The sequence below is a fragment of the Macaca mulatta genome, chromosome 17, assembly GCF_049350105.2.
Source record: "Macaca mulatta isolate MMU2019108-1 chromosome 17, T2T-MMU8v2.0, whole genome shotgun sequence".
Lineage (NCBI taxonomy): Eukaryota > Metazoa > Chordata > Mammalia > Primates > Cercopithecidae > Macaca > Macaca mulatta.
The window spans coordinates 95,755,264-95,779,269 of NC_133422.1; the positions used below are offsets into that span (position 1 = coordinate 95,755,264).

The 24,006-nt window shown below is 39.1% G+C and overlaps 1 protein-coding gene across 2 annotated transcripts in view; it reads right to left on the minus strand.

Annotated features, from left to right (window-relative positions):
* The window catches only part of NALCN (sodium leak channel, non-selective), a 354,786-nt gene that overhangs the window by 27,293 nt on the left and 303,487 nt on the right, over positions 1 to 24,006 (minus strand). For both annotated transcript variants that reach the window (XM_028837268.2, XM_028837267.2), the window contains 7 exons: positions 22,910 to 23,014; positions 13,663 to 13,769; positions 7,980 to 8,100; positions 7,797 to 7,895; positions 1,927 to 2,020; positions 1,307 to 1,413; positions 1,025 to 1,099 (listed from right to left, as the gene is read on the minus strand). In XM_028837268.2, coding sequence (XP_028693101.1) covers positions 1,025 to 1,099; positions 1,307 to 1,413; positions 1,927 to 2,020; positions 7,797 to 7,895; positions 7,980 to 8,100; positions 13,663 to 13,769; positions 22,910 to 23,014 — 708 coding nt within the window. The remainder of the gene's footprint in view (positions 1 to 1,024; positions 1,100 to 1,306; positions 1,414 to 1,926; positions 2,021 to 7,796; positions 7,896 to 7,979; positions 8,101 to 13,662; positions 13,770 to 22,909; positions 23,015 to 24,006) is intronic.

Below are 24,006 nucleotides of genomic sequence, written 5' to 3' on the forward strand. Positions count from 1 at the left end.
TCTTTTTCATTGAAAATGAGACAAATACTTTAATGCCTTTTGAGGTTTCCTTTTAGGCCATGTGCCTACACTTTCTGTCTGTCTGTCTGTCTATTTATTTATTTTTTATTATTTTTTGAGACTGAGTCTCGCTCTGTCACCCAGGCTGGAGTGCAGTGGCGCAGTCTTGGCTAACTGCAGATTCTGCCTCCCAGGTTCAAGCGATTCTCCTGCCTCAGCCTCCCGAGTAGCTGGGGTTATAGGCACGTGCAACCACTCCTGGCTAATTTTTGTATTTTTAGTAGAGATGGGGTTTTACCTCATTGGCCAGGCTGGTCTCAAACTCCTGGCCTCAGGTGATCCACCCACCTCAGCCTCCCAAAGTTCTGGGATTCTAGGAGTGAGCCAGCATGCTCAGTTATGCTATCTATTTAAAGAATAACTATAAACAATGTAGTAACTAAACAGAAGTTTATTACCAAGATATATGATTTTATTTTTGAAGCTAAGTAGCTTACAAATCTGTTCTTTACACTCTCCTCTGTTTTATGACTAGTTCTGATAATGGGACATTTTTCTTCCTTAAGCAGAAGTCCACAGATTTTGGGAAACATCAACCAGTATACGGCAAAATGAGAATCTGCTTGTATTTCAAGAAGATTGTCCTGGAAAGTGGTATTATATGAATCACATGTTAAAATAACCTTGTCTGGGCCAACTTGCTTTGCTACTCTATTGCAATTTGAGTCAATGAATTATAGTGGCTTGCACCATTCCCTCTAAATATTAGAACTCGCATAACTAGACAGGCCAATGTTCAGACACAACAATCGACAGCAGCATTTCTGTAGTTAGAAAAATCTGATGGATAAAGTGATGTCTTTGTTCGAGTTAAGCAGAACCGCTTAAGAAGGAAATATCCTAAGGGCAAAGCTTCAAAGGCAATGGAACACAGAGAGGAGAGTAAGTGGCATCAAAGAGGGATGCTGATTTACTTTAAAACTGTGCACAGATTCCCCTAGAGCTAGCTGACTCATTACAGTACCTCCAGAACAAAGATGAAGGTGAAAACAACTGACATTGTTGCCAAAGGTACGGTCACCGGGTCCTCGACGTCCCACTGCAACAGAAACAGCGCACGAGTCATTGCCCACATCCATCAGACACATACAGGCTTGCCCCTCTTCTGCCCACTTTGCCATGACAGTGAATCTTAATTTTTATACCCAAGAACATAACTGTGAATGCATATAGCAGCTTGTGATACTCTCGGATGTAGCAGTGAATACACAATTCATTCCCGGAGCCTTAGGGTGAAACTAAGTACCTTGACAGAGAGCAACACCGACTGGGCCAGGACGAGCAATGCAATTGTCCTCTTAAAAAATGGATGCTGGGTTATGTCATACATTTTAGCTCTAAAACCATCATTATCTAGAAAAGAAAGGTTTGGGCAAGGGCATGTTAGACACAGGTCACATTTACTTTCTTGCCATTTATTTTCTTAAATGCTTATCTTAAAACCCATTACATTTTCCTCCCCAAACAATTCCATCTATTGTGAGGTGTTTTCGCAGCAATGGCTGGCTCTGAATATTTAAAATGACAGTGCATGACGCCGTCTATATTGGAAAGAGAAGTGCATCATTCAATTTCTGTCAGTTTAATACATTTCACTCATATTTTTAAAAGGCAAGCGCAAATATATTTTATTTAAAAAATTCATTTTTTCATTAAGGCTTAGTCTGAGAGCACTGAAGCACAGCTTTTGGGTGGTTGCTTTTAATAGCCTTATTGAGAGATCTGTGGTTTGGAGGCTGTTTCCGTATTAACTTATGCACAGCCTCCCAGCGGCCTCACGATTATTATTTTAATTTAAATCTGAGACTCCTGGGGAATCATGCACACTAGTGCCCAACATGAATAAAATCAGAGCATCTTGGGTACCCGGGCGAGGCGGGAGATGAAGAGGCTGTGCGATCTTCAGTCGGCTCTTCAGGTCTTCCCATCTTCTCTGATCGACGGTCAGCAAAGCCGTCCCCTTAACAGACAAAGGAAAGCAGGAAACGGCCTTTTGTCATGTGCTTGCACCAAGAACATGGCAGATGGGGTGCGGAGACAAACAAGACTGATGTGGGGGCTTGTGCTGACCATGTTCTTCCAACCGTGGTGGTTAGAAAACATGGTCAGAATGCTCAAAGTTGGTCTTGGGAAGAGTTCCCAAAATGATGACCAGGTGTTTCAGAGAGAATTCAGCAGCCTTCAACTTGTATCTTTGGAGATATGTAATATTCAGGTTTGGGAAAATATAAAGAGGAGTTTCTACATAATTACATTTTCAAAAAAGGACACTCACTCATAGTAGTTAGTTTCATTTCATAGCAGCAAAATTATAGCTTGTCAATGCTATGGCTTCTAGTTAAGGGTATTTTGTCTTTCTTTAAAAAATGTCTAATATGTGCAATTGCAAAACTGTTTCTGAGAGATACTAAGTCACAGAGTTTGCATTTCAAGAAATTAGTGCTGTGATGCCTAAATGGAATTCCATATTCTATATAATGGAGTACTTGATTAAAATGCATATGATAAAATTATATTTTATTGCACTGCAGTGCATCATATTTTATCATAACGGCAGAAGTGTAATTTTAAAAACTAGACAAAAACCCCACTCTCCCTTTTCTTACCCAGAGCTAACCACTACTCTTCAGGTGTGCATCCTCCTTACTATGTTTTCAGACTTTCATGCTTATGTATGTATCAATACATAAGAATTTGTTTTGAATTTTTTAATATTATAGAAATGCTGTCCAATATGTGATTATTTATGCTGTTTCTTTATACTTTCATTCAACAGTATACTTTCCATACAACTAGATTACTAGATCTAACTTGTTCAACTGCTCACAAACACTGTCCACTGTACAAATATCATAATTTATTCATTTTACATTTATGGACTATAACCAGTTCTGCAATAAGCATCCATGTACTGTCTCACAGTAAATATCTATGAGGGTTTCTCCATTGTAAATCTCTAGGAGAAGAATTGATGGGATCTAGGAATTTAAACATCTTTACATTTACCAGATGTTGCCAACTTGCTTTCCAAAGAGCGATAACCAAAACAAATCTCCTACCAGCAATATAGAAGTGTTACCATATCTTAATATTCTTGCAATACTGGATATTACTAGACATTGTAATCTGACCACTTTGATAGGTGTGAAATGTATCTAATGTTGTTTTAATATTAACGAGATGAAACATTTGTATGTGTGTAAATGGTGATGCTTGTATCTTCCTATGTGAATTGCCTATTCATATCCTTTGCTCATTTTTGTATTTTGATATTTACTTTTTAATTGTTTGTAGAGATTCTTTATAAATGCTGGATACTAATCTTTTGTCAATTATATAAGTTGTAAATATTTTCTCTTAGTCTTGGCTTGTATTTTTATTTTGCTTAGAGTGTCTTTTGTCATTCAGAAAATTTTAATTTAAATATAATCGAGTTTATAATTTTTTTTCCTTTGTAGATTTTACTTGGTGGCTAATGCGATGAAATCCATAATGACTCCAGGATAAAAAACAAATGCTTACTAGGGGTGGGGAGGGGAACTAGAATAGGGATAGTCAAATGTTGATTAACAGATACGAAAATACAGTTAGATTGCAGGAATAAGTTTTAGTGTTCCATGGTAATATAAGGGGTGAATCTAATTGATAACAATTAATTGTGTATTTTTAAATACCTAGAAGAGAGGATTTTGAATGTTCCCAACACAAAACAGGGATAAATGTTTGAGGTGATGGATATGCTAATTATCCTGATTTGATCATTATACACTATAATACATGAATTGAAATATCACACTGTACCCCATAAATATGTACAATAACTATGTGTTGATTAAAAATAATAATAAAAGCAAAAACATTATTTGCTGCTTATCTGAAATTCAAATAAAAATAAATGCTGACATGGTTTAAAAATGGTTTAAATTTTGCTTTTCATATCGAAGTCTTTAATTCATCTGGAATTCATTTTTGAGTATGCAGTGAGGTAGAGATCTCAGCATAGCTCTTTACATCAATACAGTCAATACCCCCAACACCACTCCTTGTTGGTCTCACCACCCTCTGCACTAATTTGTTGAGCTGCTTCTGTTTTCTGCATATATGGGTCCCTGCTGGGTCTTTCTAGCTTTTTCTGTAAGTCTAATTTTCTATACCTATAACAATACTGACACTATTTTAATTATCGTAGCTTACTTTCTTGTTTTCTGTTTTTATTTTTGCTCAACCTTCCTAGAGGTTTATTGACTTGATTAAAAAAAACAAAACCCAGCTTTTGTTATTCTTGAACATTACAGAAGCTATACAAGTTTCCTCGCTTTCTGTATCATTAGTTTCTGTCCTAATCTTTGTTCTTTCTTCCCCCCTACTTTATTTGATTTTACTTTGTTATTATAATTTATTGATTTGGATATTTGACATATTAATATTTAACTTGTGATTCTTCTCTAATATATACAACTTAAAGTGATACATTTATTTGTAATTACTGATTTATCTATACCTCATGAGTTTTTGTATATGACACTATAAACTGTTTTGTCTGTAAATATTTTGTGATTTTCTATTATAATTTCTTCTTTAACTCATAAATGATTTAGAGTATTGTCTTAATATTTCCAAATTGTAGAGTTTTTATTTTTTTCATTATGGTCAGAAAACATTCTTACATTATCAATTATTTGGTAATTATGACTTTCTGGGAGATACATTTTGTGCTTGAAAATAATGCACGTTCTCAAATTGTTCGAACTAGAGTTTTCCTTATGTGTTCATTTGATTGTGTTTATTGTATCAAATCTCATATTTCCTTTTATTCTTCTCTGAATTATGAGATTTTTTGAGAAATATGTTAATATCTTTCACTATGATTTTGGATTTTCTAGCTTCTTTTTACAACTTGGTTAATTTTTGTTTTGTATATTTTGAGATTCGGAAGTTCTATACCTTTTCCCAATAATAGTGTTTAAAATTGTTCTTTTCTGATAATCACATTGCTAAACCACTTTTCTCACTAATTATAAACAAACACATGTTCTCTAGCCACCATAGACATTAATGGAATTACTTTGTTAAACAAAAAAATAATTTTGGAAAGTTGAACTCTGAAAGGATCTGAAAGAATAAGCATGGAGGTATCATCTGATCATTAATATATAAAAACCTCTGAAAGTTTATTATTGTCGAATTAGGTTAATAAATCACACACATTGTCTTATATAGTAGAGCAATCAGAAAAAATCTATATTACTAGTATAGACTTGGAACTTTTTAAAGAGGTTTCCATTTTCAAAAGAAGACATTTTTTGCATGATTCTGAATTGTACCCTAAAGATTCCCTCATTTTCTATCTCTGTTGTCTCTATATTTGGAAATTTACCTATGTGCCTTTGGGTATGACTACTAAGACGTGTGCTCCATGAGGGCAAATAACTTTTCTGTGTTTAGTGTTTCAGTTAGTTTGCTAGGTCCTCAGTGTCAAGAGCAGCATCTGGCACCTAGTAGATGCTCAAATACATCTGTTGAATGATTGAATAGTATATAAATGCTGTTACATGGCAGCTCATGAGCTGCTTTCTAAAAAAAAAAACTTGCAGAGAAATAAACTTTTCTAAAAGCCTCACATAATTTAGCAGTTGATACCTCCAATTAACAAATCAAGTTTGTGAAGCTTGGTAATATAATTTCTTGTCAATTTCTCCTTTAAGTGCCCATTTGAGCTGATAGAACATACACCCCAGATCCCCAAACAGGCCAAGTTGCTCTTTCCTACCTGCAGAACATAAATGCAGTGCTGGATGGAGACCTCCCTGGTTATTCTGCTTACCTCAGCCACTTCTCTAAGCTCAAGTGTTGCAATTAATTATACATTTATTTCCAGTTCCTGAACATTTTATGTTGTTCTATGTATGTTGCTGAGTTGTGAGCTGTGATACGTTCTAATCTTCCTGAAATCAGGTGCCTGCTCAGAGGGCTTCTTAACGGTGTTCTGGGCAAGCAGTGCCTAAACTCTCCTGTTAATTGACTGATTAGCTTCTGCTTATGTTCCAGAATTCTCAGTGTCTGCTGCATTACATGGCTCAAAGGCATCTAAAAACACCCTTCTTCCTCTTTCTGCTTGGTATTAAACTAAACACTGTAGGGCTCAAAGCATCTCATTAATGAATGGGATAGGAGTAAAATAAGGGGCTGGGTGACACGATCACTACTGTTCTTTCTGTCTCTAACATCCCATGTTTCTGAGGGTCCAAGTAGAGTCGGGGCCCAAAAGAGGAATTTTTAAATCTCACCCTTTGAAAGCCTGAATGAAAGGACATGCTCATTAGCCACACATCAAAGGTGTCAATTGACTGGGTAACTGGTACCACACACGTTGAGCCTGAGGACAGTGAATGACAGATACAGTCCCATGTGTAGCAACACAAACTTAAGAGCTCTGATGTGAACGCATGGGAATCAGTCCTAGCCGTGAATAACACCGAACAGCACGGTGCTTTACAGGCAGATCTAGCGTCAACTTAATGCAGAGTGAAGGCTGACTTTATGATACTCATGCCTTCAAAGAATCACAGAGCCTGCAGTAAGTAATAGGCACCAATTCTGAATTCTGGCCCTGTTTATCATACCTTTTAAGCCCCAGACTAGTCATTGCTTTTCCTGCAACCGTGCATTTGAGAGTTGTGAGAATTTACTGAATACATAAAATCTTAGTACACAGTGTGTGCTCAAAAACTGCATGCATTTCTCTTACTATGATTCCAAAGACTGCCTCTCAAACAATAGAGGGCACAGCACAAGTGCCTAGATGAGCAAGTACCTCTCCAAGGAGTGCTAATAGAATGTTCTTCCCCAAACTCACGCTTTGATAGGAAACTACATTGTTGTTTTCCCATTTGTAAGTCTTTGTTCTAATCATTAGAGCTGTTACAAACTCAACAGGCTTCCCGAGTTCACAAAGTATGTCAAGTTCATATGAAATTAGAAAATCTTTGTTTTTTCTTTTTTGAGTCTCGCTCTGTTGCTCAGGCTGGATGCAGTGGTGTGATCTTGGCTCACTGCAACCTCCGCCTCTTAGGTTCAAGCAATTCTCATGCCTCAGCCAACCCAGTAGCTAGGATTACAGGCATGCATCAACACGCCTGGCTAATTTTTGTATTTTTAGTAGAGACAGGGTTTCACCATGTTGGCCAGGCTGGTCTTGAACTCCTGACCTCAAGTGATCCACCTGCCTTGGCCTCCCAAAGTGCTGGGATTACAGGCGTGAGCCACCATGCCCTGCCACAAAATCTTTTTTCTGTGAATTAGGATTTTAAAATTTCTACCAGATTCCCCTCATCCCCATCAAAATTCTGAGTTCACCTACTGAGTTACACAGAAGCATACAATTTACATTTAGTGAAAGTAATATTACCTGTAATTAGTGAATCACTTTCATCTATTGTATTTTAATAACTTGCTGCACATCTTTTCACTTTGAACAATAGGAGATGCGCCTCTCAGTTGTCGGTGAATTAATGACACTGTTACCAAAAGGGTAAATTTAGCGAGAGAACTGTACTCTTAAATGATGGTCTGAAAAGCAGCAATAAGGTTGCTTGTAAAACAGTTACAGAGATTATTTACACCAGTCACATTACAGTTTAATGCGGCTTCATGCTGCGTGTGAAAAGAAAAAAATAGCTCAAAGTGAGAGGCTAGAAAAGGCTAAACCCCGTGGTATCCAAACCAAAAATTCTTACCTTGTTTTCATTGAAATTAGCAATAACTACTCCAACAAAAAGGGTCAGTCCAATCATGCAACCCAGGAATACAAAAACATGAATATAGATTCCATGGATCTGCAAAAAGGAAAATACGGTTATTCATCAAGACAAATGAAAGCTGCTCTTGAAGTGTTCAAAGGATTCGATGTGCTTGCTTACCGGCCCCACACGATGAATAATAACATCTCTCACTTCCACCCAGCCTTTCAAGGAGAGAACTTCAAACAATGCCAGCATAGCGTTTCCCACATTGTCGAAATTAAAGTTCCGAGGATTTGCCCTGCAATTCCAATACAGGAATGTTCTGTGAAATTCCAATAAGAAGCACCCGAGGCAAATATCTGTAGCCCTTTCCAGTCATGGGTGTGGGATATGTGTGGGATATGCACACACACACACATATACACACACACACTTTTATACTATATGGCATTCAGTTGCTAAATCATAACAATGCATTGATGTGTTATTATTGTGTTCATTAGGAAATGATGGGGTGATCTCAATGTAAAACAGCTCCAGTTCTAGCTTCAGAGGTTCTGCAACATTTCTACCTTGTCGTGATTACCCTGAGGACTGGACAGATGATTTTATCGATTTACACAAAGAAGCACTGGATTTTGGATGTGGATTTTGAAACAGTTTTGTAACTGAAAACCTTTCTAAAGGCATAAATTACAATTGCCTGCGTTAGTATAGAAAGCGTAGAGTAGAATTTAGTCACTTTATTTCACTTTGTGTCGTCATTGTGAACACAGGGCCATAAAGTAGTGATGCATTTAGAGGTCACTGAGACAGCAAGAGGTGTTTGCTTGTAGTCTGTATTTTTCCAAATTACTGTCTTCCAGTTGGATTGTTTTTCTTATTAACTCTGAGTCTTCTCAGTGGACTCTTAGTCTGGTCCCCTTTACGTGTGGTATGCTTTCTACCTCCACCGCTGATTCCTGATTCCTGAACTCATTGGCTTATTATTCATTTTCTTTTTTCTTACAGATTCAGGGGGTACGCATGCAGGCTTGTTACATGGGTGTATTGCATAATGCTGGGGTTTGGGCTTCTAATGAACCCGTTACTCAGATAGTGTGCACAGAATCCAACAAGTAATTTTTCCAACCTATGTCCTCCTTCCTTCCTCCTCCCGTTTGAAGTCCCCACGGTCCGGCATTTCCATCTTTATGTTGATGTGTACCCACTGTTAAGCTCCCACTTCTTCGGAGGCCAGGGATGTCTCATTTCTTCTTCTTTTAACATGGTTATACTTTTCTCTTCCCACTTATAAAAGTGATCCTTTTTACTAGAGTGTACCTTCTTTAATTGTTATGGTTTTAGCTAACATTTTTGTTGTTAATAGAAGAAGGTTTCAGTGTTTTTTTTTTTTTTTTTGCCCCCTCTTTCCTTCTTATTAGAGACTAATTTTAAATAATTAAGATATTCACAACCAAACACTGGAAAATCATGGACTATATTTCCTGAATTTAATGAAGAACTGAGCTCTGGACCATTGACTAGAGTAGGCCCCGTGGAGCCTATTTAAATTATATTTTGATCATTTTTTCCCCCTGCTAGCTCATTTCTCAAAATTTAACCCTCATGACAGGCAACGCTCTGGGGAAAATCTGGTTCTGCACTTTTCTACCATCTTTCGTGTTTTTTAAACTATAGAGACAATCACAAGATGTGCCTTCATAAGTTTTTTGAATATTAAATAGATGAGGATATAAGAAGAAAACATTAAACTGAAACTGATTTGCTCTTAAGGGCCTAGGGCTGATTAGTGGAGATGGTCTTTAATATAGTACAAAAGCCCCACTCAGAAATTCGTATTTTGGAATTCTGATTTGTATTTTTTATGTATGAAAGTACAAATATATTCTTTTGGATGCTTCCAACAATCTTTCCTTTGGGATGTTTCCACTAAATTTCATATATTTTACAGTAGACAGAAGTTATAAGGATTCTACAGACGCCACAGTTTTCTTGAATAAGGATTTTTTAAAACCAAGTGAACCAGTTCTCAGAGCTGATGTTGGACTTCCGTACCTGCTCATTTTCTTTTTGTAGAAGTGCTTTCTCAGCTGAATTTGCAACAACTTAAACTACTTTTATGTTCCATATCTTCTAGAAGTTAGAATATGTGAAAAATACTCTAACTAAACCAAGAAAAACAAAATGTAGCATCAAAGACTTCAACAGTTGGAAGAATTTATCACATTTTTAAAAATAAGTCTTTTTCAGTTTTAATCATGTAAGGTGTTTTCTTATGCTTTGCTCGTGTTAGCAAAATTGCAAAGTTTGAAACTTTACCTATAACTACGGAGTCCTTCAATAAATCCCAAATGTCATCCATTATTGCCATTTTTACCTGCTACCCTTCCTTGAATTGAAAAGGTTGTCATTCTTTTCTAGTTAATTTGTGAAATACTGTAATCTTGCCTGTCCAATTCAGAAAACTAAGACATTAGTTCTGAACACATAATTTTGTCAGCTTTTTAACCTCCCAGAGGAGGTGCTCGAAGCCCCCCAAGATCATGGTAGGGAGAGCTGCTCTTCCCTTGAGGAACATGGGGGCACCCTGAAGACATGACTGAGCCTCTGCCCTTGGATGTGGAAATGCAGAAAACGACTTTGTCCAAAACCAGCATGCTGTATCTTACACAACCATCTCTCCTAAAAGAAATCAGGAACGTTGAGCTTCCTATAGCACCCCAACCCTTTTTGCCTTCAGCTTTGGCCATAGAGTTGCCTTAACTTGTAATACCAAACCTATGCCTAGACTTTCCTCTTCATCTGCTTCTGAGCCTGCCCCCTTCACCTGGCTAGTTCCTATTGGTTGTCCTTCAAAAGGTAACCTAGTGTGTCTTCTCGTCTGGTCCTTCTCTTTGGCCGTGTATAGTTGGGGTTAGGTGCTTCTCCTGTGTGTCCATTGTACCCTTAGCCTTTTTGTAGGAATCAGAGGCAGGAATACCATGAAGCCAAAGAAACCTAAGTGGTAGGACCCCTCTTTTGTACAGGCCCTTCCAAGACCCTGGTACCCCAAATTGTTTTGGCCTTAGACCCTATAAAACCTGATCACCTTCTGCCTAGAATGTATCACAGTATAGCTTAAAATTACATGGAGATGAGTTTCGGGTGAGCCAGAGGTAAGCTGAGGGGTTTATCTGTGCAGCATTAAAGCCCTTAACATATTATATAAAATTATTTGTAATTTTATTTTGTTTGCCACTAGACTTTAAGCTCCTAAGGGCTAGGGGCCATAGCTTATTCAGGGTCATATCACAGAGACAAGCATACTACCTAGTGAATAGCAAGCACTCAATAAATACATTTATTATAAGCCTGAATACTTTGATTTTTCTCTCATGCATGCCATTTTCCTATATTCCAGACCTCTTCTTAAAATAAGTCACACCATATTTATAATCTATGATATGTTTAATCCTTTTTACTGAGGTGGCTCATCAAGTCTGAGTAATTCAGAAGAAAGTACATTTATTAATCTGAAGAGAGAGTATTGAAACTAGACTGTCTCTGAATTAGTGCATATTTATGTCCTAATTATAATTACCAAAGCATTCCTCTAGGGGTATTCCTAGATATGTTATTTCCTTAATCATAATTTAGCCAATATAAAATCACAAAATTTCAGCTTCTAACTCTTGATTAGCTTACTAAAGAAGGAAAGTGTAAAAAGTTGTCATGGTTACAGATGACATTTATTAGATCAAAGGTGTCTATTTCACTACAATCCAAGTCACATGATCCTGGAGAAAAGGACAAGAGCAATTGTGATGATGTTCAAGGAATGCCTATTTGCTTATGCTTCTAGAATGGCATTGCCTTTGAAACCCCTAATAATACCTTCCATAAAATATTGCATTTAAATTAACTTCGATTTTAAAAATCCCATGGAGCTGGTTTTATGGAATAGGTTGAGTGCTATAGGGTACAACTGGCAGGTTTACTTTTCTCCAAATGTTAGCTTCAAGTGTGTTCCAGCTCCCTTTCTGAATTCTTGCAGAGGTCCCAGAGCTTTTTGGTTATTTTCAGTCATTCAGTTTTATATCCAACTGATCTTATAACTCATATAACAATCCCATCCTTAGCAGCTCAAGGACCCTGGTTTAAGGAAAGGAAGAAAAGTTGGCCACTTTCTTCACTTCCACTCCTCCTCTTCAGGCCACCACGAGATTCTCACATGGCTGAGGTGGGATGTCATTGAAAGGAATGGAGGAATAGAGTTAAAGTCTTGTGCCACTGATACAACTGGATTCTGGCCATAGGTGTTCAAGAATTTGAACCCCCTCCCCAGCCCAGGAGTGCCTCATTGTACCTTTCCTCCTGTGAGTGTGCAGTCTCTGGGTCACTCTCAGGTCTGGCTCCTGGAAACACACCTACGAACTCCTTGGATGGGGGTACCCTTTCCCAGCACAAAGCCCTTTGCAGCAGGGCTCAAGACGACTCAGACGATGTGGTCCTAGGCAGTGACTACTAGGCTCTCCAGGAACACCAGATAACCCTGCTCTCCAGATGGTGATGAGCAGCCTGGCCTACAAGAGTCTCTCTTCTTGCCTTGCCCGTCTCTGATGTTAAGTGATCCCCCTGGGGTACCTCACTTGGCAGAGGTGGGAGGCATCCTCCACCTTTCTCTATAGTGAAGGAATGAAATGCCCCAGTGTTCTCTATTCCTGACTTCATTTACTTCCATATTATCTTTGAATTAATGAAAATTAATTAATAAATTATAACATAAATAACTATGCTATAATTAATTTTTGTTTCATGGAAGTAAATTTTTTTGCTCTTTTAATTTTTGTTTCAGTGGAAATTGGATGGCTTTTCTAGTTAGCAGTGAGGCGAGGATATTCTCATGTCTCACATTCCTCTCTCCAAGCTGAAGCCACATACCCTAAATGAACCCTTTTTCTTAGTTCTTGGATATTTTAAAAAATAAAAACCCAATATGCATTATATTGGATTATATATAAAAGCAAATTTCATATTAGAAAAATGCCAAAGAAAGGTAACAGTGAGTTCTAGGGTACAGCTGGGTGAAATGCTATTCCTTTTAAAGAGTTTTGACATTTAGAAAAGAACATCAATTGTGACAAAAGCAGAGTTGCTGTGGCTCAGTTGTTTTTCTAAGAAATTTTCTAAAAGAAAATTTAAAAAACATAACAATTTCAAAGGACAAATAAAGCTGACAGAACACTCAATTCGTCAATGACACAGACTGAGAGATCCACTCATGGTCATTAATAAAACAGATGAGACAGAAGGTACTAGGTATATCTAGCTTTGATCTAAGTGCTTCCGAAACTCAATTTCAAGAAAAAGGAATATTAAAGGGAAAGTTAGAAGCAATCGACTTTGTAACTGATTATTCCTCTCCAGTGTTTGCATAATGGAAATCCTTCAGTGTAAATGGGTTCTAAAATGGAAACAGCTTTATGATTTAGGGTTCTATTATGAGAACATCAGATCCTCCTTTAAAGATAGAAACTCAGGATAAGTTCAGTTTTAATTTGACAGAAAATCCTTTGTTAAGCCTCGCTAATTTTTAAAGCCATTTGAATCCAGATGCATATTTTTGAAGTATTAGAAAATACTGAGATAATATTTCTCTAGTTTCATGAAGCTATGTAGAACTCAGTGTACTACTTGCTGTCTTATTTACCTGATTTCTGTCTTCCAGTATAACCTAGCGTTTCACCCTGTATGACTTAAGATCATTTTCACATCTCTAGCAAAATTACTTTCAGTTACATGCCTTATTATACTTATTTAAAGCCTTATATTGAAAAACACAGCATTCTCCAGAATATTTTTTTTCTAATATACTTACCAAACACGGGGAACCCAAAATCCAGGCTTTTTCTCTCCGGGCCTCAATTTTAAATTTAAGTTCTTTGACACACTGACATTAATTCTGAATATGCCATTGCAGTCTTCCTAAAGTAGAAAAACAAGGGGAGAGGGGGAACCTGGTCAGAAAATGAACTCAGAAAAGATAAAGGATAGGAAACTCTTTCTATCTTCTTTGATAGGAATACCAAAAGTCCTTTATCTAACAACAGTGATGTGGACAGCCACCCAGCAAATAGTAACAAAGACTTTGGAGACAGGCAGTTAAAAGTTGATGCTGAGAATATTAGTTAAACAGGCAAAGGACCTGAGTAGACATTTCTCCAAGGAAGATATGAAAATGGCCAAAAAGCACATGACGAGATACTCAGTATCATACGCCACTGCCATCAGGAAAATGTAAATCAAAACCATAATGAGATATCACCTCACACCCACTGAGAAAGCCATAACCAAAAAGTCAGATAACAACAAGCATTGGCCAGGATGTGGAGGAATTGCAGTCCTCTTACTGGAACCCTTACATACCGAGGCAGGTGTAGAATGGTGCAGCCACTTTGGAAAACAGTCTAGCAGGTCCTCAAACCACTAACACAGAGGTACCATATAAGCCAGCAACTCCACACTCCTAGGTATCTACCCAAGAGAAATGAAAATGTATGTCCCTATAGAAACTTGTACAAAATGTTTACATAAGTGTTTTTCACAATAGCCAAAAGGTAGAAACAATCCAGATGTTCCTTTTTGAACAAATAGATAAACAAAAGGTGGTCCAGCCATACAAGTGAGTATTATTCAGCCGTAGGAAGGGATGAAGTCCTGATACCTGCTACAACATGGATGATCCTTGAAAATATGCAAATTGAGAAAAAAAGTCACAAAAGACCATATGTTATAATTTTATTCATATAAAAGTCCAGAACAGTAAACTCTGTAGAGACAAAAAGAATACTGGCTGTTGTTTAGGGCTTGAGGTGGAGGCTAGATAAAGAGATGGGGGTAACAGTTAAGAGATATACGGTTTCAAGGGCGGAGCAAGATGGCCGAATAGGAACAGCTCCAGTCTCCAACTCCCAGCACGAGCGACACAGAAGACTGGTGATTTCTGCATTTTCAACTGAGGTACTGGGTTCATCTCACTGGGGAGTGCCGGACGATCGGTGCTGGTCAGCTGCTGCAGCCCGACCAGCGAGAGCTGAAGCAGGGCGAGGCATTGCCTCACCTGGGAAGCGCAAGGGGGAAGGGAATCCCTTTTCCTAGCCAGGGGAACTGAGACACACAACACCTGGAAAAGCGGGTAACTCCCACCCCAATACTGCGCTTTAAGCAAACAGGCACACCAGGAGATCATATCCCACACCTGGCCGGGAGGGTCCCACACCCACGGAGCCTCCCTCATTGCTAGCACAGCAGTCTGTGATCTACCGGCAAGGCAGCAGCGAGGCTGGGGGAGGGGCGCCCGCCATTGCTGAGGCTTAAGTAGGTAAACAAAGCCGCTGGGAAGCTCGAACTGGGTGGAGCTCACAGCAGCTCAAGGAAACCTGCCTGTCTCTGTAGACTCCACCTCTGGGGACAGGGCACAGTAAACAATAACAAACGCAGCAGAAAACTCTGCAGATGCAAACGACTCTGTCTGACAGCTTTGAAGAGAGCTGTGGATCTCCCAACACGGAGGCTGAGATCTGAGAAGGGACAGACTCCCTGCTCAAGTGGGTCCCTGACCCCTGAGCAGCCTAACTGGGAGACATCCCCCACTAGGGGCAGTCTGACACCCCACACCTCACAGGGTGGAGTACAACCCTGAGAGGAAGCTTCCAAAGCAAGAATCAGACAGGTACACTCGCTGTTCAGAAATATTCTATCTTCTGCAGCCTCTGCTGCTGATACCCAGGCAAACAGGGTCTGGAGTGGACCTCAAGCAATCTCCAACAGACCTACAGCTGAGGGTCCTGACTGTTAGAAGGAAAACTATCAAACAGGAAGGACACCTACACCAAAACCCCATCAGTACATCACCATCATCAAAGACCAGAGGCAGATAAAACCACAAAGATGGGGAAAAAGCAGGGCAGAAAAGCTGGAAATTCAAAAAATAAGAGCGCATCTCCCCCAGCAAAGGAGCGCAGGTCAACAAAATTGACAGACCACTAGCAAGACTAATAAAGAAGAAAAGAGAGAAGAATCAAATCGACGCAATTAAAAATGATAAAGGGGATATCACCACCGACCCCACAGAAATACAAACTACCATCAGAGAATACTATAAACACCTCTACGCAAATAAACTGGAAAATCTAGAAGAAATGGATAATTTCCTGGACACTTACACTCTTCCAAGACTAAACCAGGAAGAAGTTGAATCCTGAATAGACCAATAGCAGGCTCTGAAATTGAGGCAATAATTAATAGCCTACCAACCAAAAAAAGTCCAGGACCAGATGGATTCACAGCTGAATTCTACCAGAGGTACAAGGAGGAGTTGGTACCATTCCTTCTGAAACTATTCCAATCAATAGAAAAAGAGGGAATCCTCCCTAACTCATTTTATGAGGCCAACATCATCCTGATACCAAAGCCTGGCAGAGACACAACTAAAAAAGAGAATTTTAGACCAATATCCCTGATGAACATCGATGCAAAAATCCTCAATAAAGTACTGGCAAACCGGATTCAGCAACACATCAAAAAGCTTATCCACAATGATCAAGTGGGCTTCATCCCTGGGATGGAAGGCTGGTTCAACATTCGCAAATCAATAAACATAATCCAGCATATAAACAGAACCAAAGACAAGAACCACATGATTATCTCAATAGATGCAGAAAAGGCTTTTGACAAAATTCAACAGCCCTTCATGCTAAAAACGCTCAATAAATTCGGTACTGATGGAATGTACCTCAAAATAATAAGAGCTATCTATGACAAACCCAGAGCCAATATCATACTGAATGGGCAAAAACTGGAAAAATTCCCTTTGAAAACTGGCACAAGACAGGGATGCCCTCTCTCACCACTCCTATTCAACATAGTGTTGGAAGTTCTGGCTAGGGCAATTAGGCAAGAGAAAGAAATCAAGGGTATTCAGTTAGGAAAAGAAGAAGTCAAATTGTCCCTGTTTGCAGATGACATGATTGTATATTTAGAAAACCCCATTGTCTCAGCCCAAAATCTCCTTAAGCTGATAAGCAACTTCAGCAAAGTCTCAGGATACAAAATTAATGTGCAAAAATCACAAGCATTCTTATACACCAGTAACAGACAAACAGACAGCCAAATCAGGAATGAACTTCCATTCACAATTGCTTCAAAGAGAATAAAATACCTAGGAATCCAACTTACAAGGGATGTTAAGGACCTCTTCAAGGAGAACTACAAACCACTGCTCAGTGAAATCAAAGAGGACACAAACAAATGGAGGAACATACCATGCTCATGGATAGGAAGAATCAATATCGTGAAAATGGCCATACTGCCCAAGGTAATTTATAGATTCAATGCCATCCCCATCAAGCTACCAATGAGTTTCTTCACAGAATTGGAAAAAACTGCTTTAAAGTTCATATGGAACCAAAAAAGAGCCCGCATCTCCAAGACAATCCTAAGTCAAAAGAACAAAGCTGGAGGCATCACGCTACCTGACTTCAAACTATACTACAAGGCTACAGTAACCAAAACAGCATGGTACTGGTACCAAAACAGAGATATAGACCAATGGAACAGAACAGAGTCCTCAGAAATAATACCACACATCTACAGCCATCTGATCTTTGACAAACCTGAGAGAAACAAGAAATGGGGAAAGGATTCCCTATTTAATAAATGGTGCTGGGAAAATTGGCTAGACGTAAGTAGAAAGCTGAAACTGGATCCTTTCCTTACTCCTTATACGAAAATTAATTCAAGATGGATTAGAGACTTAAATGTTAGACCTAATACCATAAAAATCCTAGAGGAAAACCTAGGTAGTACCATTTAGGACATAGGCATGGGCAAAGACTTCATGTCTAAAACACCAAAAGCAACAGCAGCAAAAGCCAAAATTGACAAATGGGATCTCATTAAACTAAAGAGCTTCTGCACAGCAAAAGAAACTACCATCAGAGTGAACAGGCAACCTACAGAATGGGAGAAAATTTTTGCAATCTACTCATTTGACAAAGGGCTAATATCCAGAACCTACAAAGAACTCAAACAAATTTACAAGAAAAAAACAAACAACCCCATCAAAAAGTGGGCAAAGGATATGAACAGTCATTTCTCAAAAGAAGACATTCATACAGCCAACAGACACATGAAAAAATGCTCATCATCACTGGCCATCAGAGAAATGCAAATCAAAACCACAATGAGATACCATCTCACACCAGTTAGAATGGCGATCATTAAAAAGTCAGGAAACAACAGGTGCTGGAGAGGATGTGGAGAAATAGGAACACTTTTACACTGTTGGTGGGATTATAAACTAGTTCAACCATTATGGAAAACGGTATGGCGATTCCTCAAGGATCTAGAACTAGATGTACCATATGACCCAGCCATCCCATTACTGGGTATATACCCAAAGGATTATAAATTATGCTGCTATAAAGACACATGCACACGTATGCTTATTGCGGCACTATTCACAATAGCAAAGACTTGGAATCAACCCAAATGTCCATCAGTGACAGATTGGATTAAAAAAATGTGGCACATATACACCATGGAATACTATGCAGCCATAAAAAAGGATGAGTTTGTGTCCTTTGTAGGGACATGGATGCAGCTGGAAACCATCATTCTTAGCAAACTATCACAAGAACAGAAAACCAAACACCGCATGTTCTCACTCATAGGTGGGAACTGAACAATGAGATCACTTGGACTCAGGAAGGAGAACATCACACACCGGGGCCTATCATGGGGAGGGGGAGGGGGAAGGGGGGAGGGATTGCATTGGGAGTTATACCTGATGTAAATGACGAGTTGATGGGTGCAGCACACCAACATGGCACAAGTATACATATGTAACAAACCTGCACGTTATGCACATGTACCCTACAACTTAAAGTATAATAATAAATTAATTAAAAAAAAAGAGATATACGGTTTCTTTTTAAAGAGATACAAATGTTCTAAAAGTGGTTGTCGTGTATACAACTCCGTGAATATGCTAAAAAATCATTGAATTGTACACTTCAAGTGGGTGTACTGCGTGGTATGTGGATTACATCTCAATAAAACTGTTAAACGGGTTTTAAAAATTAAACATCCATAGGAAATTTTTGACCCATTTCCTATTCTCCCTTTGGTTATTTTTGTTTCTTTGGCCATGATGGTCATATTTTGAACTTAAATCTCTTTTCTGGGTTCAAGGTGTAGATGATAAAATTCTTGATCACTGTTTGAATATTTCAACAGAAATTCCATTTTAATCTGCTTAAAGCCTTCTTTGACCCTAAACCATGTCTCCTCTTGGCCTCCTCCTTTCTGTCCCTGGACCAGCATCCTGGCAGTAGCCCAGCATCAAGCTTAGGGTTCCCTCGGCTTTCCCTGTCCTTCCTGGCCCACGTCTCCATTCTTACTACGATGAGTTCAGTAATGCCAACATTACTTCTTTCTGGATTATCAGCACAATTCTTTAAAATAAGAACATTTAAGTGCAAATAACGCATCTTTATAAAGCCTGGACAAATAAAAGGAAGAAAACTTACCTACAATTGCCCACAGACAAACACGATGAACATTTTGGAGTATACCTTGCCAGTCTTTCTTCCTATACATATCTGAGCTCATAAAGTTTTCATTCTTCCATCACCCACTTTTTTCAGCTAAAACTTTATTGTGATTATCTTTCCATAACCATACCTTTTTACGTAGAACATTATTTGAAAAGGCTGTGTTGTAGTGTATTATATAAAGGTCCCTTGACTATTCAGCCTCACCGCCTTTTCCAATCTGTCTTCCTGAACCCACCTGAGTCCATCTTTGATTGCATGAAGCAGTCTGGTATCTTGGTGAAAACCCAGGGTGCCTGGACACTAGGTTCCCTGCTTCTCCACTTATTAGGTGGGTGACCTTGGACAAATTATTTAATCTTTCTACACCTGTTTTCCTCATTAGGATATGGGTAACAAAAACAGCACTAGGAACAGTGCTTTGTACTTTGTGGGCACTAGGATGTGTCTGATTCCTCTTCTTATCAACCTTTTGTGGTTTCTCTTCTCATCAAAAAAATTCCAAACCCCTTAGCCAGGCATTTCAGGTGCTTGAGGATCTCTCCCTAACTTACATTTCTGGCCTTGTTTTTCAGTGTTTTCCTACATGGGCGGGAATGAAATTAACACTCACAATTGAGATTGGGTTAGGTACTTTGCATAAACAAGGTAATCTAATCTTCACAATATCATTGTGTGAGAAGCATTCAAGGCAGACATAGGTTTGGAAGGATTAAGTGACCAGACCAGGCCACCACCTCTCCTAAAGTAGGATTCCAATCTCAGAAGCTGTGATTTCGAAGCCCATGCTCCTTCCTCCTTGTTCTGTCCCTGCCTCCACACTGTGACTCTTCTTCGCATGCTCTGTGTCTTTCTTCACTGCTTGCTCTGCTTGGAAGGTCCTTTCCTGCTCATCTCAAATCCTGCCTCCTCCCTGGAGCCCTCCCAGCACAGTACTCCCAGTTGGAAGCAAAATTTCCCATGCTGACATCATAGATTCCACGTTATTTCTGCTTCTCATAGGCTTTTGAAAACTGCTGACTTTATATTACTGTTGCTTGAACATGAAACACATGTTCTGATTGGACAGAAAATGCTGCAAAACAGAAGCAAGGACCTCCTAATGTTTCCATTCCACATTTCATTTCACCTATCACAGTGCCTTGGACACAACTGATATTTCATGACTATTTGTCAAAAGGTATCCTCAGCGTTTGTTTACAGGGCTTTGGTGACTAAGTCCTAGGCTCCATATCTGTGACTATATTGATCTCATGCCATCTGTTGAGTTTTAAGAAAACAAACAAAGGAGCAGAGGGAGGAAGTGCTCAGCCTCCTACAAAAAAACATGTTTTCCCAACTGGAAACTATGGGCGCAGCAACTCAAGCTTCGCTGTCTTTAACAGGAACTGTGTGTGATCTAAATGTCGGCGTATCTACTCTCCCCTTTTCTTTGGATTTATCTCTTCTTTTAGTAAGATGGGTTGAAGTCCTCCGATAGAACTGATGTCACCTTCGCTCATATGGCGTTCTTGGCCTTGGCCTCTTATGTTTGGATTTGAGAAGATACAAGGACTCAAGCCCCGTCTCACCATGCCAATTTCTTTTCAATCTTTCTGCTTGGTGCTGGTGCTCTCTGTGACGGCTAAGTCTCCTTAGGCTTTCCATCTGAGCCTTGCACAGACCTCACTGCTCTAGGAAACAGGATAAATGCTTCATGAAATCTGTGTCTACGCTCATCTGCTGGCTGCTGTCACCATCAATCTTCAGCTTTGGCTGGGGATGACTAGCTAATGTAAAATCACCATGCTCTTAGGCCACTGTTAATATACTGAGTCATCCAAGATTCCTAGCAGGCTTCATCCTGAAGTGTTGGTGTTATCTTTCTGGCCTCTGTTCAGTGTGGATCGAAAATCACTCTTCTTTCCACACACAGGCTTGTGGATGTTTGCGTCAGGTCTCTGTCACTTCCTTTATCAGCTAATTTGATACAGCATGACTGTCAGGCCACGCTCCTTGTTCTGTCTTCTGAGATTTGTCAAAGCTCCTGGAATCTCTCCCAGTCTGGCCTTTGTTTCAAATTCTCATTATTAATATAATTTATAGTGTATTTTGGCTGGACAAAGATATAACCTGTATTTTGTAACAATTAGAGAACAATTTGTATCATTTAAAATCTGTATTAGATACCCATATTTGCTGGAAATATATAATGTAGTTCAGGTCTAGTAGGCCTTTTGAAGATACACATTTAGGAACTAAGGCATCATTTTATTGGGATCAAAGATAAAATACTTTTCTAGTTTACACATCAGCAGTAGTTGGATTACTTTATTAATCTATTTGTAACATAAGAATCCTAAGAGAATGGGACACAGTATGATATTGCAAAAATTGTCTAATTATTAACTAAACTGTGTCCCCCGCTTTTTTTTTTCTGGAATACACAACTAAATTCCAATCTCCCTTGCAGTATCCCTGCTCTTCACAGAGGAACATGGGTGCAGAGGATTCTCCCACAGCCCATTCAGATGGAGATGGCTCTCCACTCTTATCTCCAGCTCATTGAAGAAGGCTCTGAAGACATGGCAAAGGGTGGCGACAGAGGATAGAAGGCATGTGAGTCCCTGAGTGGTCATTTGGAGGAGAGCTGTATATATCGTATATATCGCAAATGTATATATTGCAACTGATCCAAGATACAATATATACATTTCATTATGTGAAGTTACCGAAATATTGGGCTTGCTACAATGGTGAGCCTCCCCTTATAACCAATGACTGAAGAAAGAGAAAGAAACGCTGTGGTGCAAGTATTCAAGTTTGGGTCTTTGTGGAGGTCCTTGTCGGTTGTCATAAAGAGGGAGACTCTGGGCAGCTAGAGCTAATATAAAAGCACTGGCTTTCTAATGGGGAGAAAGCTGGAGTGGGGAAGCAGTAAAAAGGGGTGAGAACCAAATGCTGCCTCTTGGACATTTTTGCATGCGCTGTTTGCTGATATGAGTCTTATATGACAACAAAGGAGGATCAAGTTAGCTAAGACCTCAAGGGAAAGTATCCGAAGCTCACAGCTACAACAGCTAGAATCTTGGGTGACCACGCTCAAGTTGTCAGCAGTGGATTGACACTGGAATAGAAGGGAGGAGTGACATTCTCTGAGGTGTGCTTTTCATCTTATTAAACTTTCTAGCCAGAAGAGACATATCGCATATGTTAAGCAAAAAGGAGTTTGTGGGAGGAGAATTCTTAGAGTTGTATAGGGAGTTCTTAAAGTAGGCTTGGCAGCCACTGGTACCACATATTTGCCAAGGGAGTGTAAACTACCTTTTTTTTTTTCTTTTTAGGGACAGGGTCTCTTGCTCTGTTGCCCAGGCTGGAGTTCAGTGGTGTGATCATAGCTCACTGCAAACTTGACCTCTTGGGTTCAAGTAATCGTCCCTCCTCGGCATTCCAAAGTGCTGGGATTATAGGCACATGCCACCACACTTGACCCTTAATTTTTATTTCAAAAGACAGAAAGGTACATCTTACCCTTCTAATAATGTTGGGATCATTGCACTTTGCCAGTTTTCCAGCAAAAAGCTGAACTCCAAAGCTTGCAAAAACGAGCATTAATGTCAGCAAAAGAATGGAGACCTGAAAGAAATTGATGAAACGTTAAATCTCTTGGTAAAGACTAAATATTAGGTTTGGTTTAAATGGTGACATAAATAGGAATTTTAAGATAACACTGTATAAAAATCATGGGTTTTTGATGATATATTTTAACTTTTCCACCAGAGGCCATATAATTAGCCTTACTGGAAGGTCAAAAGGAGAAAATTAACAAGATTTGAGTTTGTAAAATGGAAACATGAATTTCATGTAAGAAAATGGAATAAGGTATTTTTGAAATGGCTTGAACTTTCCTGATTTTAAAATCAACACCTTGCTCTTTTTTATTTAATGGAAAAGAAAAAAATGTTTAAATAATTATATTTTGACCATTTTTCTCCCAAATGGAGATATATATATGTATATATATAATTTTTTTTTTTTTTTTTTTGAGACGGAGTGTCACTCTGTCACCCAGGCTGGAGTGTAATGGCACAACCTTGGCTCACTGCAACCTCCACGTCCTGGGTTCAAGCAATTCTACTGCCTCAGCCTCCTGAGTAGCTGGGACTACAGGCGCCCGCCACCATGCCCAGCTAATTTGTGTATTTTTAGTAGAGACGGGGTTTCATCATATTGGTCAGGCTGGTCTTGAACTCCTGACCTCAGGCAATCCACCTGCCTCAGCCTCCCAAAGTGCTGGGATTACAGGCGTGAGCCACTGTGCTCGGCCTGGATTCATGTTTTTATTAGCAGAGCACAAATGAGCCGGACAGTGGCTTAGCTGTCTTGTAATCGTGAAGGTGTGCATTAGAAGAATGTTCTATGCACAGAGGAAAGCAGAGAATTCAGTCTTGAAAAGCAAATCTGTTAATTAACTCATGCTCCCTCTGCTGGCTGACTTCTTTGGTCTCAGCAGAGAAGAGTGACAGAGGGTAAAATTTGGGACAAGTGAACTGCACTTGTTGAATAACCTAAACATACACCTAAGTATACTAAAATCACACTGACCACCATCAGGGAAAGGCACAAAT